The sequence below is a fragment of the Arvicanthis niloticus genome, chromosome 17 (assembly GCF_011762505.2).
Source record: "Arvicanthis niloticus isolate mArvNil1 chromosome 17, mArvNil1.pat.X, whole genome shotgun sequence".
Lineage (NCBI taxonomy): Eukaryota > Metazoa > Chordata > Mammalia > Rodentia > Muridae > Arvicanthis > Arvicanthis niloticus.
The window spans coordinates 41713567-41734180 of NC_047674.1; the positions used below are offsets into that span (position 1 = coordinate 41713567).

At 38.0% G+C, this 20614-nt stretch overlaps 1 protein-coding gene across 1 annotated transcript in view; it reads left to right on the forward strand.

The window, feature by feature from the left end:
- Positions 1 to 20614, forward strand: part of Col19a1 (collagen type XIX alpha 1 chain) — a 302656-nt gene that overhangs the window by 142716 nt on the left and 139326 nt on the right. Inside the window, exon 15 of the mRNA XM_034521315.2 lies at positions 15363 to 15416. Within this exon, the coding sequence (XP_034377206.1) occupies positions 15363 to 15416 (54 nt within the window). The remainder of the gene's footprint in view (positions 1 to 15362; positions 15417 to 20614) is intronic.

Consider the following 20614-nt stretch of genomic DNA (forward strand, 5'->3'; position numbering starts at 1 on the left):
AGCCCAACATTTACCACCTTAGTCCCCAAGCCCAGGGAATAGGGGCGCTGACTCTTCATTAGCTTCTTCAAGCTGATTATGGGCGTTGAGATATTAGAAGAGGAGTGGGGGGAGAGCAAATTGACAATCCTCTGATGCTGTGTCTTCGCTATGGGGCTGACAATTTGACACTATCACAAACACACACACACACACACACACACACACACACACACACACCAACTCACATTGGCTTTGAACTTGCAAATAAAGTAGTGGGTAGTCTCCCTCACCCACAGCATCACGCAGACACTGGAGATGATGTACATGTCCAGCTATGGGGAAGAGTGAACAGTGGCAATACTCCTTTAAAAAGATATATTATTATTTTTTAATCGTTTTTTACAGTCCAGTCGTTCTCCCCCGCCTAGTCCACCCTATGACTGTTCCTCATCCCACACCTCCTTCCTCCATCCAAGAGGAAGTCACCCCCACCCCCACCCCACCAGACCTCCCCACTCCCTGTGACCTCAAGTCTCTTGAGGGTTAGGTGCTTCTTCTCTCACTGAGGCCAGACCAGGAAGTCCTCTGATGTATATGTGTCAGGGGATTCATCAGCTGGTTTATGCTGCCTGGTTGGTAGCTCAATGTTTGAGAAACCTCAGAAGTCCAGGTCAGTTGGGACTGCTGGTCTTACAATGGGGCCGCCTTCCTCCTCAGCTTCTTCTAGCTTTTGTCTGATTCAACCACAGGGGTCCCTGGCTTCTTTCCACTGTTTGGGTGTAAGTATTTGCATCTGACTCTTTCAGCTGTTTGTTGGGCCTCTAGGAGGGCAGCCATGCTAGGCTCTTGTCTGTAAGCACAACATAGGATCAGTAATAGTGGCAGGCCTTGGATCCTCTCCTTGAGCTGGATCCCATTTGGGCCTGTCACTGGACCTCCTTTCTCTCAGGCTCTTCTCCATTTTTGTCCCTGCAGTTCTTTTAGACAGGCAAAATTCTGGGTCAGAGTTTTTGACTGTGGATGGCAACCCCATCCCTTTACTTGATATCCTATCTTTCTGCTGGAGGTGGACTCTACAAGTTCCCTTTCCCCACTCTTGGGCATTTCATCTAAGTCCCTCCCTTTGAGTCCTGAGAGTATCTCACCTCTCTGGTACATTCTAGAGCGCCCGCCCCCTCCCCCAACCTCCTACCCACCGAGGTTGCCTGTTTTCATTCTTTCTGCTGGCCCTTGGAGCATCAGTCCTGTTCCCCCTAATACATGATCATTTTCCCCTCTTCCCTTCCCTGTTCCTTTTTCCACTTTCATGTTTATGAATGTGTTATTTACAGAGTGTACTTTGTTTTTGTCTTTCTTTGTGTAGATATATCTTTTTAAAAATTATTCAAAAAATGTGAAATGCACAACATTTTCCTAGGAGTTAGCATATCTTGGACTTTATTTCCTACTCATATACTTGAGTGACAGTTTGTGCTGAAGGAAACAGAAGGAAAAGACATTTTCCACATCTGTGCTTCCCGATAGGGTATAACTACCCTCATACCTCCTTCTTCTTCACCAGGCTATTCATAGTTTACCAGAGATAAGGTAGTTCATAGTTTGCTCAGGGATACATGAGCACACACTCTGAGAGGTAGGAAGGAAACATGCTATTCTTAGAAAAATTCTTATTTTACAAGGATAACTTTTTAAACTCATGCCCTAGGTTGATTCAACAACCTTTTCTTTGCTATAAAAGGCAAACATTGATTCTCCCATCATCATCTTTATTTAGTCATCTCTCATCTTATTATAATCCTAATCATCCCTAGGAATATGGCTTCCTTTGACAGAAAGAAAAAAAACAATAGAAAGAATATAGAAAGGAATACATCTTCAAACATGTCAATACTTTTTAAAATGTCTCTAATATAACACAAAACACTTTCCTTCTCTTAAATGCTTGGTTTTATCTCCATAATCAGTTGCAACATACTCCTCCTGATATTATTTTTAAACCACCTGCACTCTCATCTGCAGTAAGTAGGGAGGCTTTTCTCATGGAGTGAACATCTCAATACTAATTTCATTTTAATTCTGAAATTTCAGAGTGTTCGATACAGTCTAGTCACTCTGCAAAGCTCTAATTAACACGAGTTGCTAATGATATTAAACTAATTTTCTACCATGTAAGCAATTCTTTGAAGATACTTTAAGGCAGCATATGTCTACATTATTATCTCTGACTACAGTCTTTATTCAGTCAGTGATGCATGGAGAAGCAAACCCCAAACCCCAGGCCATTATCCTCATTAGATTAATTAGAATGGAACCTGTCATAAGTCATGGTATGGCACACACCCATAATTATGGCACATGGGAGTTGGAAGCAGAAGGATTGTGAGTTCAAGACTAGCTTTGAACATAGCAAGACCCTCTCTCATGGAAACACACACACACACACACACACACACACACACACAACTGAGTAAAAATACAAATGAAAAAAGAAAGAGTTGTTGAAGTTGTCATAGGCCCCTCACTGATGTCATTGAAACAGATGATACAAGTGGATATGACAGACTATAGCCTACTAGATTTGTCAAGATATCATTGAGTTAACCACAATCAAGTGATTTCTTTCATTAGATTAGGGTCAAAATAAATAAATATAAATAGCATTTATATTACCCAGGGGCCAGAAAGAATGTTCTTTAGTTAAGAGCACGTGAAACTCTTCCACAGGGCCCAAGTTAAATTTCCAGCACTCACACCATTCACATCATGACTTACAACCACCTGTAACTCCAGGTAGATCTAACACCCCTTTGGTTTTCCAGGCACCTGTGCACATGTGTACACATGCATACCCATCAAAATTGCATAGTAAAGGATAATTCAACGGTGAAATTACCACCATATCAACATGTAATAAATAAATAAATGTGAAATAAAAAGTTATTACCAATGCAAAGCTATGTTTGATATTTACATTTATTTATTTATTCATGTGTATATAGATGTATTTGTCTAAGTATGTGTACTTACAGATAGATACATGAATGTATGATTGTGTATGAAGACCAGGTAGCAGCCTTAAGTGTCAGTCCTTGGGATCTATCCAACTTATGTTTAGGTCAAACTCTCTCCCAGGGCTACGATAACTTGGCTGGGAGCTCTGAGGATCCTACTCTCTGTCTTCCCAGTCCTGAGATTCTAGTATTCAGAAGAGAGTAATTAAGAAAATTAGGATGATTTGCATTTCCCTGATGATTAAGGATATTGAACATCTCTTTAGGTGCTTTTCGATCATTCAAGTTTCCTCAGTTAATAATTCTTTGTTTAGCTCTATATCTCATTTTTAATAGGGTTATTTGATTGTCTGGAGTCTAATTTCTTGAGTTCTTTGTATATATTAGATATTAGCCCTCTATCAGATGTAGAATTGGTAAAGATCTTTTCCCAGTCTGTTGGTTGCTGGTTTGTCCTATTGACAGTGTTCTTTGCCTTACAGAAGCTTTGCAGTTTTATGAGGTCCCATTTGTCAATTCTTGATCTTAGAGCATAAGCCATTGGTGTTCTGTTCAGGAACTTTTCCCCTGTGCCCATGTGTTCCAGGCTCTTCCACACTTTCTCATCTATTAGTTTCAATGTATCTGGCTTTATGTGGAGGTCCTTGATCCACTTGGACTTGAGCTTTGTACAAGGAGATAAGAATGGATCAATTTGCATTCTTCTACATTCTGGCCTCCAGTTGAACCAGCACCATTTGTCGAAAATGCTGTCTTTTTTCCACTGTATAGTTTTAGCTCCTTTGTCAAAGATCAAGTGATCATAAATGTGTGGGTTCATTTTTGGGTCTTCGACTCTATTGCATTGATCTTGCCTATCTTTGTACCAATACCATGCAGTTTTTATCACTATTGCTCTGTAGTACAGCTTGAGGTCAGGGATGGTGATTCCCCCAGAAGTTCTTTTATTGTTGAGAATAGTTTTCAATATGCTGGGTTTTTTGTTATTCCAACTGAGTTTCAGAATTATTCTTTCCAACTCTATGAAGAATTGAGTTGGAATTTTGATGGGTATTGCATTGAATCTGTAGATTGCTTTCTGCACAATGGTCATTTTTACTATATTAATCCTGCCAATCCATGAGCATGGGAGATCTTTCCATCTTCTGAGATTTTCTTCAATTTCTTTCTTCAGATACTTGAAGTTCTTGTCATAAAGATCTTTCATTTGCTTGGTTAGATTCACATCAAGGTATTTTATATTATTTGTGACTATTGGGAAGAGTGTCATTTCCCTAATTTCATTCTCAGCCTATTTATCCTTTGAGTAGAGGAAGGCTACTAATTTGTTTGAGTTGATGTTATATCCAGCCACTTTGCTAAAGTTGTTTATCAGTTTTAGGAGTTCTCTGGTGGAGGTTTTAGGGTCATTTAAGTATACTATCATATCATCTGAAAATAGTAAAATTTTGACTTCTTTCTGTCCAATTTGTATCCTTTTCACCTCCTTTTGTTGTCTAATTGCTCTGGCTAGGACTTTGAGTACTATATTGAATAGTCAGGGAGAGAGATTCCACCTCACACCAGTCAGAATGACTAAGATCATTCAGGGGATAGCAGATGCTGTCAAGGATGTGGAGAAAGAGGAACACTCCTCCATTACTGGTGGGATTGCAAGCTGGTACAACCACTCTGGAAATCAGTCTGGCAATTCCTCAGAAAATTGGACATAGTACTACCTGAGGATGGAGCTATACCACTCCTGGGCATATACTCAGAGGATGCTCCAACATATAACAAGGACACATGCTCCACTATGTTCATAGAAGCCTTATTTATAATAGCCAGAAGTTGGAAAGAACCCAGATGTCCTTCAACAGAGGAATGGATACAGAAAATGTGGTACCTTTACACAATGGAGCACTACTCAGCTATTAAAAACAATGACTTCATGAAATCCTTAGGCAAATGGATGGAACTAGAAAATATCATCCTGAGTGAGGTAACCCACTCACAAAAGGAACACATATGGCATGTACTCACTGATAAGTGGATATTAGCCCAAGAATTCAGAATACCCAAGACACAACTCACAGACCACATGACACTCAAGAAGAAGGAAGACCAAAGTGTGGGTGCTTCGGTCCTTCTTAGGAGTAACAAAATACTCATGGGAGCAAACATGGAGACAAAGTGTGGAGCAGAGACTGGAGGAGGGGCCATCTGGAGACTGCCCCACCTGGGGATCCATCTCATGTGCAGTCACCAAAGGCAGACACTGTTGTGGATGCCAGGAAATGCATGCTGACAGGAGCCTGGTATAGCTGTCTACTGAGAGGCTCTGCCAGAACCTGACATATACAGAGGCAGATGCTGGCAGCTAATTAATGAACTGATCATGGGGTCCCCAAAGGAGGAGTTAGTGAGAAGACTGAAGGAGCTAAAGGTGTTTGCAACCCCATGGGGAGAGCAACAATACCAACCAACCAGAGTTCCCAGGGTCTAAACTGCCACCCTGGGAACACACATGGAGGAACCCATGGCTCCAGTTGTATATGCAGTGGAGGATGGCTGTGTCAGGCATTGGTGGGAAAGGAGGTCCTTGATCCCTTGAAGGCTGCATAACCCAGTGTGGGGGAATTTGGAAGGTGGGGAGGAGAAAGGGGGTGGATGGGTGGGGACACACCCTCCTAGAAGCAGCAGGAGGGAATAAGGGGTTAAGGGGATAAGAGGGGGGATAAGAGGATAAGGGGTTTCTGGAGGGGATGGGGAAATGAGATAACATCTGAAACGTAAATAAATAAAATATCTAATAAAAAGAAAAAAAATTAGGATGAACAGGACAATCGTTTGCTTGAGAGAGGGTCTTGCTTTGTTCATGAACTCACAGTGCTTTTATCTTCAACTTCTGTGTGCCATAATTATGGGTGTGTGACACCATGCCTAAGGAAGAGACAAGACCTAAGGGCCTGACTTAAAGGTGTGACTTAAAGGTGTGGCTTAGAAGTGAAACATATAAAAGGCGAGAGGCAGACAGAAGAAATTATTAGGTATTAGGCAGTTGGCACTTGGAGGAAGAACTTGGAATTAGACAGTAGGCACTTGAGACTCGAGACAGGCAACTATTATTAGACACTTGGGATTAGACACTAGTATTCGAGACTGAGACTTGGAAAAAGAACTTGGAACTTAGAAAGTACTCAAGACATAGACTTAGAACTAGGGACTAGGAACTCAAGAGTTGGGACTTAGACTAGGAAGAGAGACTGAAGAATAAACGGGATTGAATCACACTTTGTCTGGTCTCCATTCTTCGAGTCAGTCTCACTCTTTCTCTTGCTGAACCCCGACCCGTGGACCAGAGCAGCTTGGGGCAGTACAGGCTCTAACAACTTAGCCCCCAAGGTTTTTGGCAGTGTGGGTTCCAACATTGATAGAGCGGTCCCCGGCATTTTAGCCCCCAAACGTGGACTAGTGCGGTTCTCGACATTTTTGGCGCCTAATGTGGGGCAGCTTGGGCCACAACACATAGATACTTTGATTTCTTCATGTTATCCTATTTTTCAACAGTAAATACTTTTTAGTTCTATCTATCTATCTATCTATCTATCTATCTATCTATCTATCTATTTATTTTACACTACAGATTTTATTTCCCCCTATCCACCCTCTGACTGTTGCATATAACATACCTCCAACCCAACCTCTGTCTCCACAAACCTGTTCCCCACCCCACTCCACCCACCCTACCTGACATCTAAACTCCCTGGGCCCTCCACTCTCTTGAGGGTTAGGTGCATCATCTCTGATTGAACACAGACTCAGCAGTCCTCTGCTGTATATGTATTGGGGGTCTCATATCAGCTGCTGTATGCTGCCTTTTTGGTGGTCCAGTGTTTGAGAGATCTCAGGGGTCCAGGTTAATTGAGACTGCTAGTCCTCCTACAGCATCACCCTCCTCCTCAGCTTCTCATGGACTGATCTTCCAAAGGTCCTGAGTTCAATTCACAGCACACAACCAAATCTTTGCATTGGTGGTATAGTGGTGAGCATAGCTGCTTTCCAAAATTAAATACTTTAAAAATAAATTAATAGCATTATGAGAGAAATTAAAGAATACACATTATATTTCTTCCTGTTAAAAAACGGCAAGCTTCAAGTGGGAGACTAGTGTCTACTTTCACTCTTACCCAATGTGAAGTAAAAACCAGTTTGTGTTATTTTGGCATTAAGCAAGATTGGTAGGTGAATTATGTAATTTTCTAAGTTGGGTTTTCTATATCTATGGCAATCAGTGTTCTCATTGATCCTTACTATACAAATACTTTAGTCATCTAAAGAATTAGAATCTGAACAGCCATTCATCCGTTCATATAAACAGACTCAGGATGCGGTGCTGGACAATGTACAAGCAGAGAGGGAACTGAGGATGTATACACCACATCCAGGTAGAGAGCCATACTGTTTGACAAACATTAGTGTTGGAGGAATGCTTGTGGGCAATATAGATGTTTCTACTTCCAAATTCAAAGCCAAGTTTTGTTTTTATAAGCTATGGTATTTCTAGTTTTATCAAATGTATCAGTGGCAACTAAGAATAGCTATTTCAGAATCCATAACATAAAGGATTATGTTTTCTGAATTCAGGTAAACATAAGCTGAGGTCACTTTGGGAATGTACCTCTGAAACCACAGGAGTGGTTGTCACTCACTTGGGTTGTTTCTGAGGCTTCTGGGGCTTATTTGAATTGCTGCCTTTTTAAAGCAGTGTGTGTGACTGCTGTCTTTTACATAGTCAATGGTAGGAAGCAGTTGCTCATTCAGTTAGGAAACTTACTTAGAGAAGCTGATAACCAAATCTTTACTACACATACTAAAATTTCAGAAGAAATATTCCAGAAGCCATAGATATATATATATAAAAAAACTTATCTCATGTTCTTGTTACTGGGAAGGCTATTTATAAGGGCCTTTCATTTGTGGAAGGGGCTATACTGTTCTTCATTTTAGAGACACTGACATTTTGGAGACAATTAGTATGCACTGAAAACTACTTATAATAAAACCATAGACTTTTGATATAAACATAGAGCTCATTTTAAACACATATTATAAGAAAATTATGTGTGTGTCATTCTAATTCTTGAATATAATACAAACTAATGATTCTGTTAAATCATTAATATAATTTTTATTTCACTTTTCATAGCTAATATGTAACTATTGCCTGTGATTGGACTAAATATATGTTTATCTTTTATGTTTTTATGTAGTCACTTTGTTTTGAATGAAACAGATTACCTATCAAAAAATAAATAATTTTTAAAGAAGCAACTAAACTTAGAAGAAAAAATTCATTTCAATACATGCAATTTAGAAAAATTTGTTTTTGTTTTCATACTAATAATAAGAATTATTCACATTGACAGATAAACTGCTCTCAATTTTATTAGTATGTATTCTATTTGAAAAATAAATCCCTAGTAGCATTTTGAAATGTATGCAGATGCTGCTTAATTTTATGTTTCAGGCCTATGAAGCATATTATAATGCAATAATCATAACACTTAAAGTATACTTTAACAGAATATTTTAAAGCATACTTTCCATGTAACATTTTAGTCAAAGTGGTTAATAGCCTTCATATGCACTTTGGCATTCCTGGCAAAGAGATGCAGACAATACTTCAAAAAGAAAACTCCTTTGATTTAATTCAGCTTCTTTCTTTGATTGAGAAGTTATGAACATATCTTGCCTCTTATCATAAGTGAAAATATGTTCAAATGCAATTAATCTATCCTATTAACTTTACTAAACATCTGCTACATCTGCTAAACATTTCAAAATGCTGTTCTGAACCACTTAATGCTAAGTAATTTCTCAGCTAAATATTTACACCAGCTTCCATAATGATAAGCCCTACTGTGTCTTAAATAATCAGCCAATTGTCCTGAGAGCTGTAACACATTGTAATAACTAACTACTCACGGGAACTTGAAATGCGCTAGCTGGCTAAGGCCACATTTTGCATATTTTTGTTTCTAGCCAAAAGATGAAGCAGTCTTATAAATTCCATTTTTTTCAATGTTTTTAATATCCAGAACTCCACTGACATTGGATGCCAATATAGGTGCTTAGAATATGCATATGCTAAATACAATCTCGAGAATCTTTTTCACAAGAATAAGTTTGTGTATCTGTAATAGTGTAGAAAATAGCTATTGTATTTTTATAACATGTTAAATAAATAGAAAAATAGATTAAAAGAATAGGTACTACTTAAAAATTAAATCATAGAGAATATATAGAAAGCAAATAAATATATCATGTGTCCAAACAGTTAATACAAAACTCTAAAAAATATACACAATACCATGGGGAAGTAATCAAAGGTTTTACTAAGTTTAATAATAGAGATAGAATTCAGTCATGTAATTCATTAGTAAATGAACCTTAAGACAGACTCAGACATCAGCCCAATGATCACTTTAGAATGAGAAAGAAATGAGAGTTAAATATCTTGATCTATTCAGGAAATATGACTGTAAATCCATATGTGCGATATACCCAGGCTGCCTAAAACAAATGCTACTGAACACAGAAGGGCAGACAGTTCCAGACGCAATAATATTGAGTGATTTCAATACCCAACTTCCGCCAATAGCTATCCAAACAAATCTCAGCAAAGGATCTTCTCTGTTAAACCCTATAACAGATCAAATGAACCTCACAAGCATTAACGGAATGTTCTGTCCAACAGCTGCAGAATAAACATTCATCTTAACAGCCTATGGAACTTTATCCAAAACGGACTACATTTTAGACCATAAAACAAGCCTTAATATAACAGTATGTCAAAATAATTTTTATTTATTAAATGGTAATAGAATGAAATTAGAAATCAATAGAAAGAGAAAATTTTAGAAACTGTACCAGTACATGGAATGTAAGCACTGTATTGCTAAATGATTATTTGGGGGGAATTTTTTAATTCCTAGAATAGAAAAAAATGAGGAAAGTTAATTTACAGAATATTTGGAAGTCAAAAAAAAACAGTCCTAAAAACTTATAGGCATGAATGTTTCCATTTAAAAATTATAGAATTTTCACATAAATAAATTAAGACTGTGTGGTTTCAGAAAAGCAAGAAAAAGCCACACCCATTACTAATTAAATAAATTAAATAAATTAATTAACACTCTGTGGTTTCAGAAAAGCAAAAAAAGCCACACCCATTATTCATGACAAGATGGAAGACCAGAATGTCATTTAATGAAAAGCCTTAGAATGGAGCAAAGAAATAATGAAGCATAGTTATTTCTTTGAAAGCACAGGTAAAATTAACAAATCTTTGCCTAAATTGGCCAAATACAGAAAAAGACCCAAATTAAAATTGAGTCCAAAAAAAAAGTCACTGGAACCAGAAAGATGGATCAGAGCTAAAAAGTGCTCACTGCTCTTATAGAACCTGAGTTTGTATCCATGTTTAGTGGTTCACAGCCACCTTCAACTCCAGCTCCAGGATGACCTCGCTCCTCTGACCTTCATGGGCACAACTGTCTTCTAACCGCCACACATGTGCCAGGCCACATGCCTCCTTGATATACAATAATAATAACAACTTATTATTTTGGAATTTTGTATTATAATTCATACAATGCATTTGATCAAGTCAACCCTCCATTCCCTTCCACCCATTTTTTTTCACCCTATTTTCTGCATTTCTCAATCCACGTCTTCTTTTTATTTTTTTTTTTTTAAATACAAAACCCACCGAGTCCGCTTAATGTTGCCAGTGTGTGAATGGACACAGGGATGTTTATTGGAGCTTAGATGCTCACTCGGAGGTTGCATTTCTGAGGGAAAAAAGAAAAAAGAAAGTTGATTCTTCCACTCCCAGCAGCCACAGAGTGCCAACAGCTTCTCAGGGAGTTGGCGAACTTCCCCCCAGCAGTCCCTGCATGCTGGATGTTGTATGGTTTGATCATGTGCACATCTTGTGCATGCAGTGACTGCTGCTGAGTCATATGTGCATGTGTCCTGTTGTCCAGCAAACCCCACTTCACTGTAGTCATCTACCTCCTCCGACTCTTAAAAATCTTCTCAGTCTTCTTCTGCGATGATCCCTGAGCATGGGAGGAGAGGGTGTGATACTGATGTTCCATTTGGATCTGGGCATTCCACACTGGTTATTTTCTGCATTGACTTGTTTTTGAGTCTCTGTGTTAATTATAAAAGCAAGCCTTTCTGATGAGATTTGAGAGATACGACAATCTATGTGTGTGATGAGAAGTCATTAGGTCTTAAAGTTTAGGAGTTGGTTTAATACTGTGAACCATTTGTGAAGTACCTCTTATGGGGCAGGCTTTAATTGAGAGAGAGAGAGAGAGAGAGAGAGAGAGAGAGAGAGAGGCAGAGAGAAAGAACACAGGTATGGAGGAGAAATGGTTACTCCTAAAACACTCATGCCACGTTTGCACCAGATGCCCATCTTACCTACCTGGACATTATTGTAGCTCACAGTTTATTTCCTGGTATGGTTGACAATTGCTCTTCTCCTCAAGCTGGATACATATCATTTCCAGCATTGCAAAAGCTAACCAGTATTCATAAAGCTTCCAGGTCAGTTGTACCAACTTGATTTCTTTATGTGCTAAGACTCAAACAAAAAGAATCTTCAGCACCAGGGTCTTACCAGCAACTTCTGGAGGATAATGTAAATTAAACTGTCACATGGTTTCTCTCACTTGTAAAATGCAGTATAAAATGTTCTGGAACAGAGACAGTCGCTCAGTGACAGAGTATCACATGTAGCTGCATGAATCCTGAGTTTGATAGCCAGCCAGTAAGTCAGAAGCAAAATTTCTGAACATTTGGGCTAAGATTAGATATAAGATGTCATGGGTGACTTTAATAAAATGTTATTTGTTAAAGATTAAATTGAACTTACTAAGATTTCATTAATCTGTTATCTGGCTGTTTCACTCAGTAAAAGTGAAATTGTAGCAAAGCTTCTAGCTCTGAGACACACTTTGGGTTTTATGCATGTACCTAGGTACCATTATCTTCCCAGTTAGACCTTTACACACACACAAAAAAAAAAACCTCTCATATTTCTTAATATGTTAAACTCTTTCTGAACAAAATGTATGATTTTGTGTTATACGGACTTTAAAATATAATTTTCCTTAGTTGTAGAGGGACTAGATTTTTAATTTTGTTTCCAAAAATTAAGCACACTCCTTTGATGACAATGTGTGCATGTGGATGCATGTATGTGCGTGCACATATGCAGGTGCATATGCATGTGTGTGTTTTAGAAACTCATGTTTAAAAACATTTAAGGAGTTGACAGCATTTGGATGAATACCAAAAATGTTGTGTATTGGTTTGACTATTAGTTTTCCCAAGGGCAAAGACAAGGGTTTAATCTAGAGCCAAGACTGTGTCAGTCTTGCATAAAATAGCATGTCTGTGTAATTACACTGTAATTAATATTGCTATATTTTAATTTTAACATTTGGTTTACTTACAAACATTAGGAATTTGTCATCTTTGAGTTAGCCTAATTATCCAACTTTCCCTACTTATATATCATTTTGTAAGTGGTTTATAAATTACAGGCAAAAGTGATCAATTTCTGAGTCCCCAAGAGTTATTCCTGCCTAACTTAGTAAAATACAGGCTCACCATACCATTACTTTTTCAAAATGAGATAAAATAATGAAAATGATAAATATATGCTTTTATTCAATCAGTTATGATGACAACTTAAGTATTTGTTCATTAGGAACATATGCAGAAATTTTGTACTAATGTTCAAAACTCTGTTACAATTATTTATATGGAATTCTTATACCTTTAGTCAAACATGAAAGAAACATTAAATGAAACTATGTGAATGAAAATATAAAATTTATTTCTCAAATTTTTGTTAAAAATAAACGTTCAGATGGTAAAGTCATAAGTGTAGGCATGTTACCACTGGTTGGGATTTAGGCTACGTGTTTCCAAATATAAACCAACAGGCAGGCCTCTTAGTCCACAGAAATGAAATAATGGCTCACACATTTGTAGAGTAGCAAGGGAATATTATTCAAATCAAAATTACAGTACAGATCATTTAAAAATGTGTTGTCAAGCATGGCAGCAGGCCACATGAGTGAAGGTATTCAGAGGCCCTGATTACTGAATAAGTTGGGATTCAAGAAGAAGGACTTTGGTCACAAATGAGAATAGTATCGGCAATTCTCTGTTTTGGTTGACAGGCTTAGATTCGGTAAACTTATGCATACCCAATTATTCATAGACATAGAAGGTAGACATAGAGGTAAAAGTGCACTCAGAAAACAGTTTGTCTTACACCTCATGTAGCCCATTGTAGTTAAGGCTATATCACTTCCTATCCTGTACTAAAGACATAACTATAATATGAATGAGTAGAATCTCTCTGTACTTTATGGTCATTAAGGGAAAGAAAAATGTATTCTACTGTTTAAAGTAGGATGTGCCTGTAGCTGAATTCAGGTGAGATATACCATTGCCAGCGTGTTGTTATACGTATTGTTCAGAGAGGGCGTAAGTAGTGCCTGTGGGTGAGAGCCTCAGGCTTCCAGATGCAAAGGAGAATGTACATAGTCCAAACCAAGTGGAGTTCCTGAGTGCTGAGCTATTAACCTGTGTTTGCCTGACTTACATCCTTCTTAAAAAATTATTATTTGTGAAAAATAGAAATGACTATATGCATAAAAAATATTTATGGGTCATCACAAAAATATCCAGTGTGTAGTTAAAGAAGACCATATTATAAAAAGGAATCCAGGGAGGCTAGCAGTGAGGTCAGTGGAAGAGCAAATGCTTAGCATCCAAGAGGCTCTGAGTTCAATTTAGAAACAGCACTAAAGAATCCTAAGCTGTTTTTCTCCTATATAGAATGAGTTTAGATTTATGTATATTGCTTGCTTATATTAAATACTTTTATGCATTTGATATATAATAATGAGCTAATCATAAGTATTAGAGAATCTAATGTCTTCATTCATTTTTTCCCTATAGTGGATTGATTTCCCCAGCAACAGTTGGTTTTCTTAGCCAGTAACGCTCACATTCCATGTTGAATAAGATAGATCCTACTCACAGGCAAGTCAGGAGAGAGGCCAAAGCTGGGTTTTCTCAAGACTGGCTTGATGGTGACAAAATCATCAGGAAGCATGTGAGCCAGGCAGGAAATGATCATTTGAAAGCAGTTAGAATGGAGTGAAATAGATTCAAATAAAAAACCTAGTCAGGCTTGGTAATTATATGTGAGGAATGAGTTTGAGAGAGGGGAGTGTCAGGTGTGGGTTTGATTTCTAGACTGAACAACAAGACAGTGCTTTGAGGGTTGACTGTGGTGGGGATTGCAGAAAAGGAGTTAGGGAGGGTTCTGCACTCAGTACTTGATGAGCCAAGTTTGAGCTGCCGGTAGATATCCAAGTGGAGGGTGTCAAACAGGCAGTTGGCTGTTCAATATGCATATATATTAAACTAAGGCTAGTTTATATCTTTAAGTCTAGATATCATCTGTGTAAAGGATCTGAAGCACACATGTGGAGGTGATCAGGTAGAGAATGTAAACTATGAAGATGAGTGTAAAATCCCACCCACAGCCCATTTGAAGGTTCAAAGGGGAAGGAAGAAGCAATAGGAAAGACCTGGAATAACCAGTAGTGATTGCTGAAGAGAAACAGATAGCAATATAGTCTGAGGTTGATATAGTCTGAGTCTCAACCTGATAGGCTGAGAAGGAATTCTTGTAATAACAAATACCTATAACACTTAAGAGACTTGGCTTTCAAATCAAGAACACCTAGGGATTCCTGGACAATTTTATAATCTGAATTTTAAGTGAAAAAATGACTTTCCCTCATCACTTATACTATATGATACTAAAAGGCATATGTCATAAACAAACATAGCTAAAACCAATGACATAATCATGTGCTTTCCAAAAATGATACAAAGCTACTGTCAACAAAATCGTAGCTTGTTTATAAAACTTAAGTATGTAAAAGGTACCTTTTCTGCTTGCAATTATGGTTACTATCCATGTATGATACTTTAGCAATTATAAAGTTTCAGTCATAAGAGGGTTTGTTTTTTTTTAAGATAATCTCTCTCGCCTGCCTCAGAACTTCCCTCTACTCATTTTCTGGAAACAGGTTCAAGGACAAACAAGACAACAAACAGGCATTTCTAACCATTAATATATTGGCAGGCTAACCGTGGGAGGGCTCAACTATCTTAACCTTGTTTTGTTTAGTCACTGAAATGAGGGTCAGTCATCACTACATTCTTTCGTGGCAGAGACACTTGAACTAGACTGTTAACATGTGTTCCTTTTCCCCACAGGACTCCATAGGGATACCAGGCCCCCAAGGTCCACCTGGCAAAGAAGGTCAAAGGGTGAGTAAAGTTGAAGCAACTGGCAGAGTTTGCCAACACAAAAGATCATTATTTTTGAGCATTAAAAATAAAATAAAATAAAATAAAATAAATAGATAGCAAACAGGTGAGCATAGGGTACCAACTACCAGAGACATAAATAGAAGGTTAGGAATTTTTGACAGAGTTTTAACATCAGAAAAGTCTACATGTTTTCAAAAGTCGGCATCACAAATGTATGGACCATTATTTGTATAAAGCCCATTTAGCCCAATTTGGTCTAGAATACTTTGGCCAGAGTTTCCATTCTTGAGTCAAGTTAGTGAAAACCACAATGGAAGTCCAGCCTAGACACGCATTCTCTCAAAACTGTGGATAGGAGCTAGGTTCTTGACCCAAATTAACTAACAGACATTAGAGTCTCTTTGAAACTTGCATTTCACTACTATTTGTTGATTTTTAACCAAGGTGAAAGAGGCAATGAATGAATCCCAGGTTTAATTGGAAATCCCACAATTACTATCTCTAGCCAGAGCTGAGTCTTTGTGTCTCCAATGAAAGGAAGCCCTGAAGGGTTCTGGCAACTCGTCCTCTTCCCTGGGACTCTTGACTCGCCATCCTTGGGTCATTCTGTTACTATTTTCAATTGATTCTGGAGTCTTGTGTGTTTTTATACACTTTCTCATATGATTGGTCATGGAGGCCTTGTGCTACATAAAGCAGGCATTACATCCTCAACTCTATAGCAATATGGATGGAGTTCCTATAATAGAATTTTAAATGACTTGACTTGGCTGCTGAAATAGAGGTCATGCTTTCTTTCGTTGTCCAGGTGTATTATAAATCATTCTCATTTGCTCATATCAATCTCACTTCTACCCTCTGTGAAGTAAATTCATGTACTTCAAATATATCAGTGGATTTCAAATATTTGAAGACCAATTTGCAAAGGCTTGCTTTTGCAGGGCTAATAGAGAACCAATGCTCTTTGTTTTTTTTTTTTTTTCTTTCTTTCTTCGTTTCATGGGTGCCTGGGCCCACTGCAGGCTAGTAGTTTGTCCCAGGAGACATTGATTGACCTCCTATAGGTGTCAAGAACGGGATTTAAAATGTGCAGTCTTATTTGGGTGCAGTTCAATATGGCAAGTAGGCAGGCCATCTACTATGGGCAGGAGACTCCCAATGCACCCCAAGATCCTTCTTGTCTAGGGGGAAGCTTTGGGTTTTCACACATGTGTGCTCAACCAAACACTACTCTTTTTTGTTTTAATGAAAACATCTACCCAGTCATGTCTTTCTTTGTGTATGGTTGTTTTCTTATATGGCACTGTGGAAACAATCCATGCTATCTTTCACCTTCTGGATCTTGGTCTCTAATATATTATCATTTGGGTATTATTTGCTTGGGGTTTTGCTGTCATTTTAATGTATATGAATCCTGTTGTCCAGTCCAACAGCTCCCATCTTTATACTAATGAAATCATTAATAAATTCCAAACAGAAAGGGACTCAACAACCAGATACCAATAGCCTGTGTTTTGTCATGGGCTCAAGACTTGTTAATTAAAGTATGTGTAAATGTGTGTGAACTCAGACTTCTTCCTCACCCACATTTCTTAATTTGGTTTGTAAGATAATTAGGAGAGACCTGTCAGATGGTTGCTGAGATGAGAAAGTATTCAAATGAGAATTTTTTTTAAAATACACTTCAAATTGAAATTGTACCTTATCAAAGCGTGTGTTTCAGAAGATAGGTCAAAGGATAAATAAAAGCTGATGTATTTTCATAATTGCAGAGGCAATTGTTTGAACTATATAACTCAATTGCCATTTTGATGCAAATATATTCTGCTTATAAATGTGTGTTGTCCAGAATATACTTTTATTTTATTTTCTGTAAAGAATAACCAGGTCAGGCAGTGATATAACTGATTTTACAGTCTTTGTTGTGTATAATTTGTTCTTGTTGCTATGTCTCTCAAAAGTGCCATGTATTTCAAAGAAAATAACCATATTAGATATAAGTTGCATAATCCATATTTAAAAATAATTTCTGAATGTGTTAAATGATGTCTCTCCTACCATACAAGCTACTTAAACAGGAAGTGAATTAATGTAAGGAATGCACTCTTGTAGATTTGTGTTTATGTCCCTAAGTGTTATATTTCTCTTCTTCATGAGGGCCAGGTTTGAGTGCAACCTCAAAACACATTAACTATATGGATGGATAAGATATAGACATGTCTGAATGCATGCATAAACACACATACATACATAAACACACATTACACACATACACACACATTAACATGCATACAGATACATACACACCTTCAGAAATAGACTAATAATTATTCCATTTCATTGAATTTTAAACTAGAATATTATAGAAAAATCCATGACTGTAAAAAATGTATTGATCCACTGTCAACAAACATGTAAATTTTGATTGCAGGTATTTGACTCTTGTTAAGATTGTTAAAACGGAATATAAAACATGTGGCAAGTCCCTAAGACTTAACTTCCAGGCACAATGTCTTTAGTGGAAGACGTTTAATGGTAGATAAAGCTTTACCTTCTTATTCTTCCTCCATGATTACACACATAACAATATCTCACAATTAAGATGAGTTTATAACACAGATCTCACATAAATGCATACTTTTAAAATACCGAACATTGAAGAAGCATGCGTATTGCTACAATTATTTTTAACACAAAAAATTTTGGTTGAGAAAACACACACATGGGGGGGGGGATAAAAAGATTTCTATTTATTCAGAGAGAACACTGCTTTTATGGGGACTTAAACAGAACTTTGTCTGAATTTTTAATTAGTTGGTTTTATTTGTCTCTGAAAGCTGTTAGACATTAGCTTACAAACTATTCATTTAATAAATTATAAAATTAATGTTCTTATATTAAAAGATTTATCTTAACTTCAAGAATAATCTATGGCAATGTGTATCTGTATCTGAGATTTATGGGCATGTTTTCTTGACCTGATTTTCATCTTTGTCTTATGCCAGTAAGTGTTTAACCTTACCTTTTTGAAATCTTGAAGGTAAAATATTTGACTGGAACTTTTAATCTTTTTTTGAAGAGACGTAGGTGTCAAGCCAAGATTTCTTTTTGTAGCCCTGACTGTCCTGGAACTTCCTGTGTGTGTGTGTGTGTGTGTGTGTGTGTGTGTGTGTGTGTGTGTGTGTTTTCTCCAGGCCACAAATTCACAGAGATCTGCCTGCCTCTCCCTCCACAGTGCTGGCATCAAAGATGTTTGCCACTGTGGCCCAGTGGTATTTTTAATCTTACACACTTTATTAATCAGTGCAAGTTTTAGAATTTAGCTAATAATAAATATTTGTCGTATACTATGGAAACAGTATGTTTGACAGTGGTGAGGAAAGACAACATATGTGCAGGCCTGGAGAGTGTTCAGCCCACCATGAGAACAGAAGAGGAAGCAGGAAGGTACCTAGGACAGAGCAGGGCCAGGACACCAAAAGGAGAGCACTTTAACAGCTATGGAGAACTCAGTAAAAATAAACTCCTATCAGGAGCTACAAAGATGTGGCAGTTGTTAATAGGGGGATACTATCCACTTATATATCCCCTATTTTACACTTACAGGAATCCCTTACTTGGTTCCCAGGACCTCCACGGTGGCTCACCAAAGTCCAGTTCCAGCTCAGGGGTTTGTTCTCTAGGGGTTCCTGGATACACATGGTACATATACAAGTTACATGAGTGTGTGCACAATCACACACACAAATGCACCTACACATAAACACACTGATACACACAGGCACACACGTGCACACACATGCACACACACAGGAGCAACAAAGTCAGCAGTATGACATTTGTTAAAAAGAGACCAGCAGAAGCAGTGTTGAGAAAGAAATTTTAATTGATCAGTGGGCAAGGCATTAGAAGAGAAAATGAGAGAAAGGGAGGGGCTAGGAAATTTGACAGCTAATGGTGAGGGGCCAGAAGCAGCAACAGAAACAGAATGGAAGCTCAGAAAAGTGTCCTAGAAAGTGACATAGTTCGGGAGAGCTGACTTTGCTAAAGATCCCTCTGAGAGAGAGATTCCCTGTGGATCTCCTTATCATGGAATATTTCAAAGTTTACAGAGAATAATTATTTAATGTAACCTTCTATTTTTCTTATACATACATTGAATTCATGTCTGAACAATATCAGTCTAAATGCAAAACTAACATTTTTTTTTAACCAAAGGGATCATCCCAGTTCTCCTTAAAGAATAATAATGGTGAACATTTATTTAGTGAGTCAGTTAGCTACCCCACTAACACTGCACTTTGCATGGATAGACAAAGATCTCAGTCTTGTTCTCTGCTGCTAGAATCTAATTTTAATATTGGACAGAAATACTCTTTTAAATTCTTTACACTCTTCTTCATATCCCCTTTAGTCATAACCTCAGGTTATCCTGTGTACCTGCCTCACCTCACACTTGGAAACCTTTGTCTTGATTGCTTCCCTTGACACTGTAGTGCATACAGATTTAACTTTTCCTCATAGTGCTAAATCCTGGCTGTGTGGCTTCGGGATTCCTTGCATCCTACAGAGAACTGGAGCTGTTCAGCCCCATCCCCCATCGGTCAGGTGGTAGCCCATTGCATTTGTCCAGATTTGATGGAAGCAAGGGAACAAGATCATATTTCCTCCGTGATGGTGATGCTGGAGCCAGCAAAATTACAGGAAGGCAGGGCGAGTAGCATGTCTGTCTGCTTCTCATGCCACAGGCAAGACGCTGCTCACTGTGGAGGTTGTCACCTGGACTCTATGTCCAAATTGATGGAATTGAAATCCCAGCTTTGCCACTAACAAGCTGTGTGATCACGAGTGAATTCCTCTGTGTCTCTGTGCCTGTTACCTCATAGAAAATATAGATTATAATACTGCCCACCAAGGGCTGCTCATAGGATGTAGTAGGTGAGTGTCAGAGATCAACATCATCATTTTCATCCCCAGCCTGCAGATGCAGGGATGTTGGTGAAAGGCTAGGCAGGGCACCACACCTAGGAGAACTTGACTACAGACACTGCATAACTGATGGAGAAAAGCCATTCAAGAAAGTGACTTTTCACTGCTACGCCACCGAACTCATTTTCTTTCACGTTCACTTGAATTCTTCCTTTCTCTGGATGTTGGTGCCCATGTTGTATGCCCCAGGATGAAGAGCAGCATTT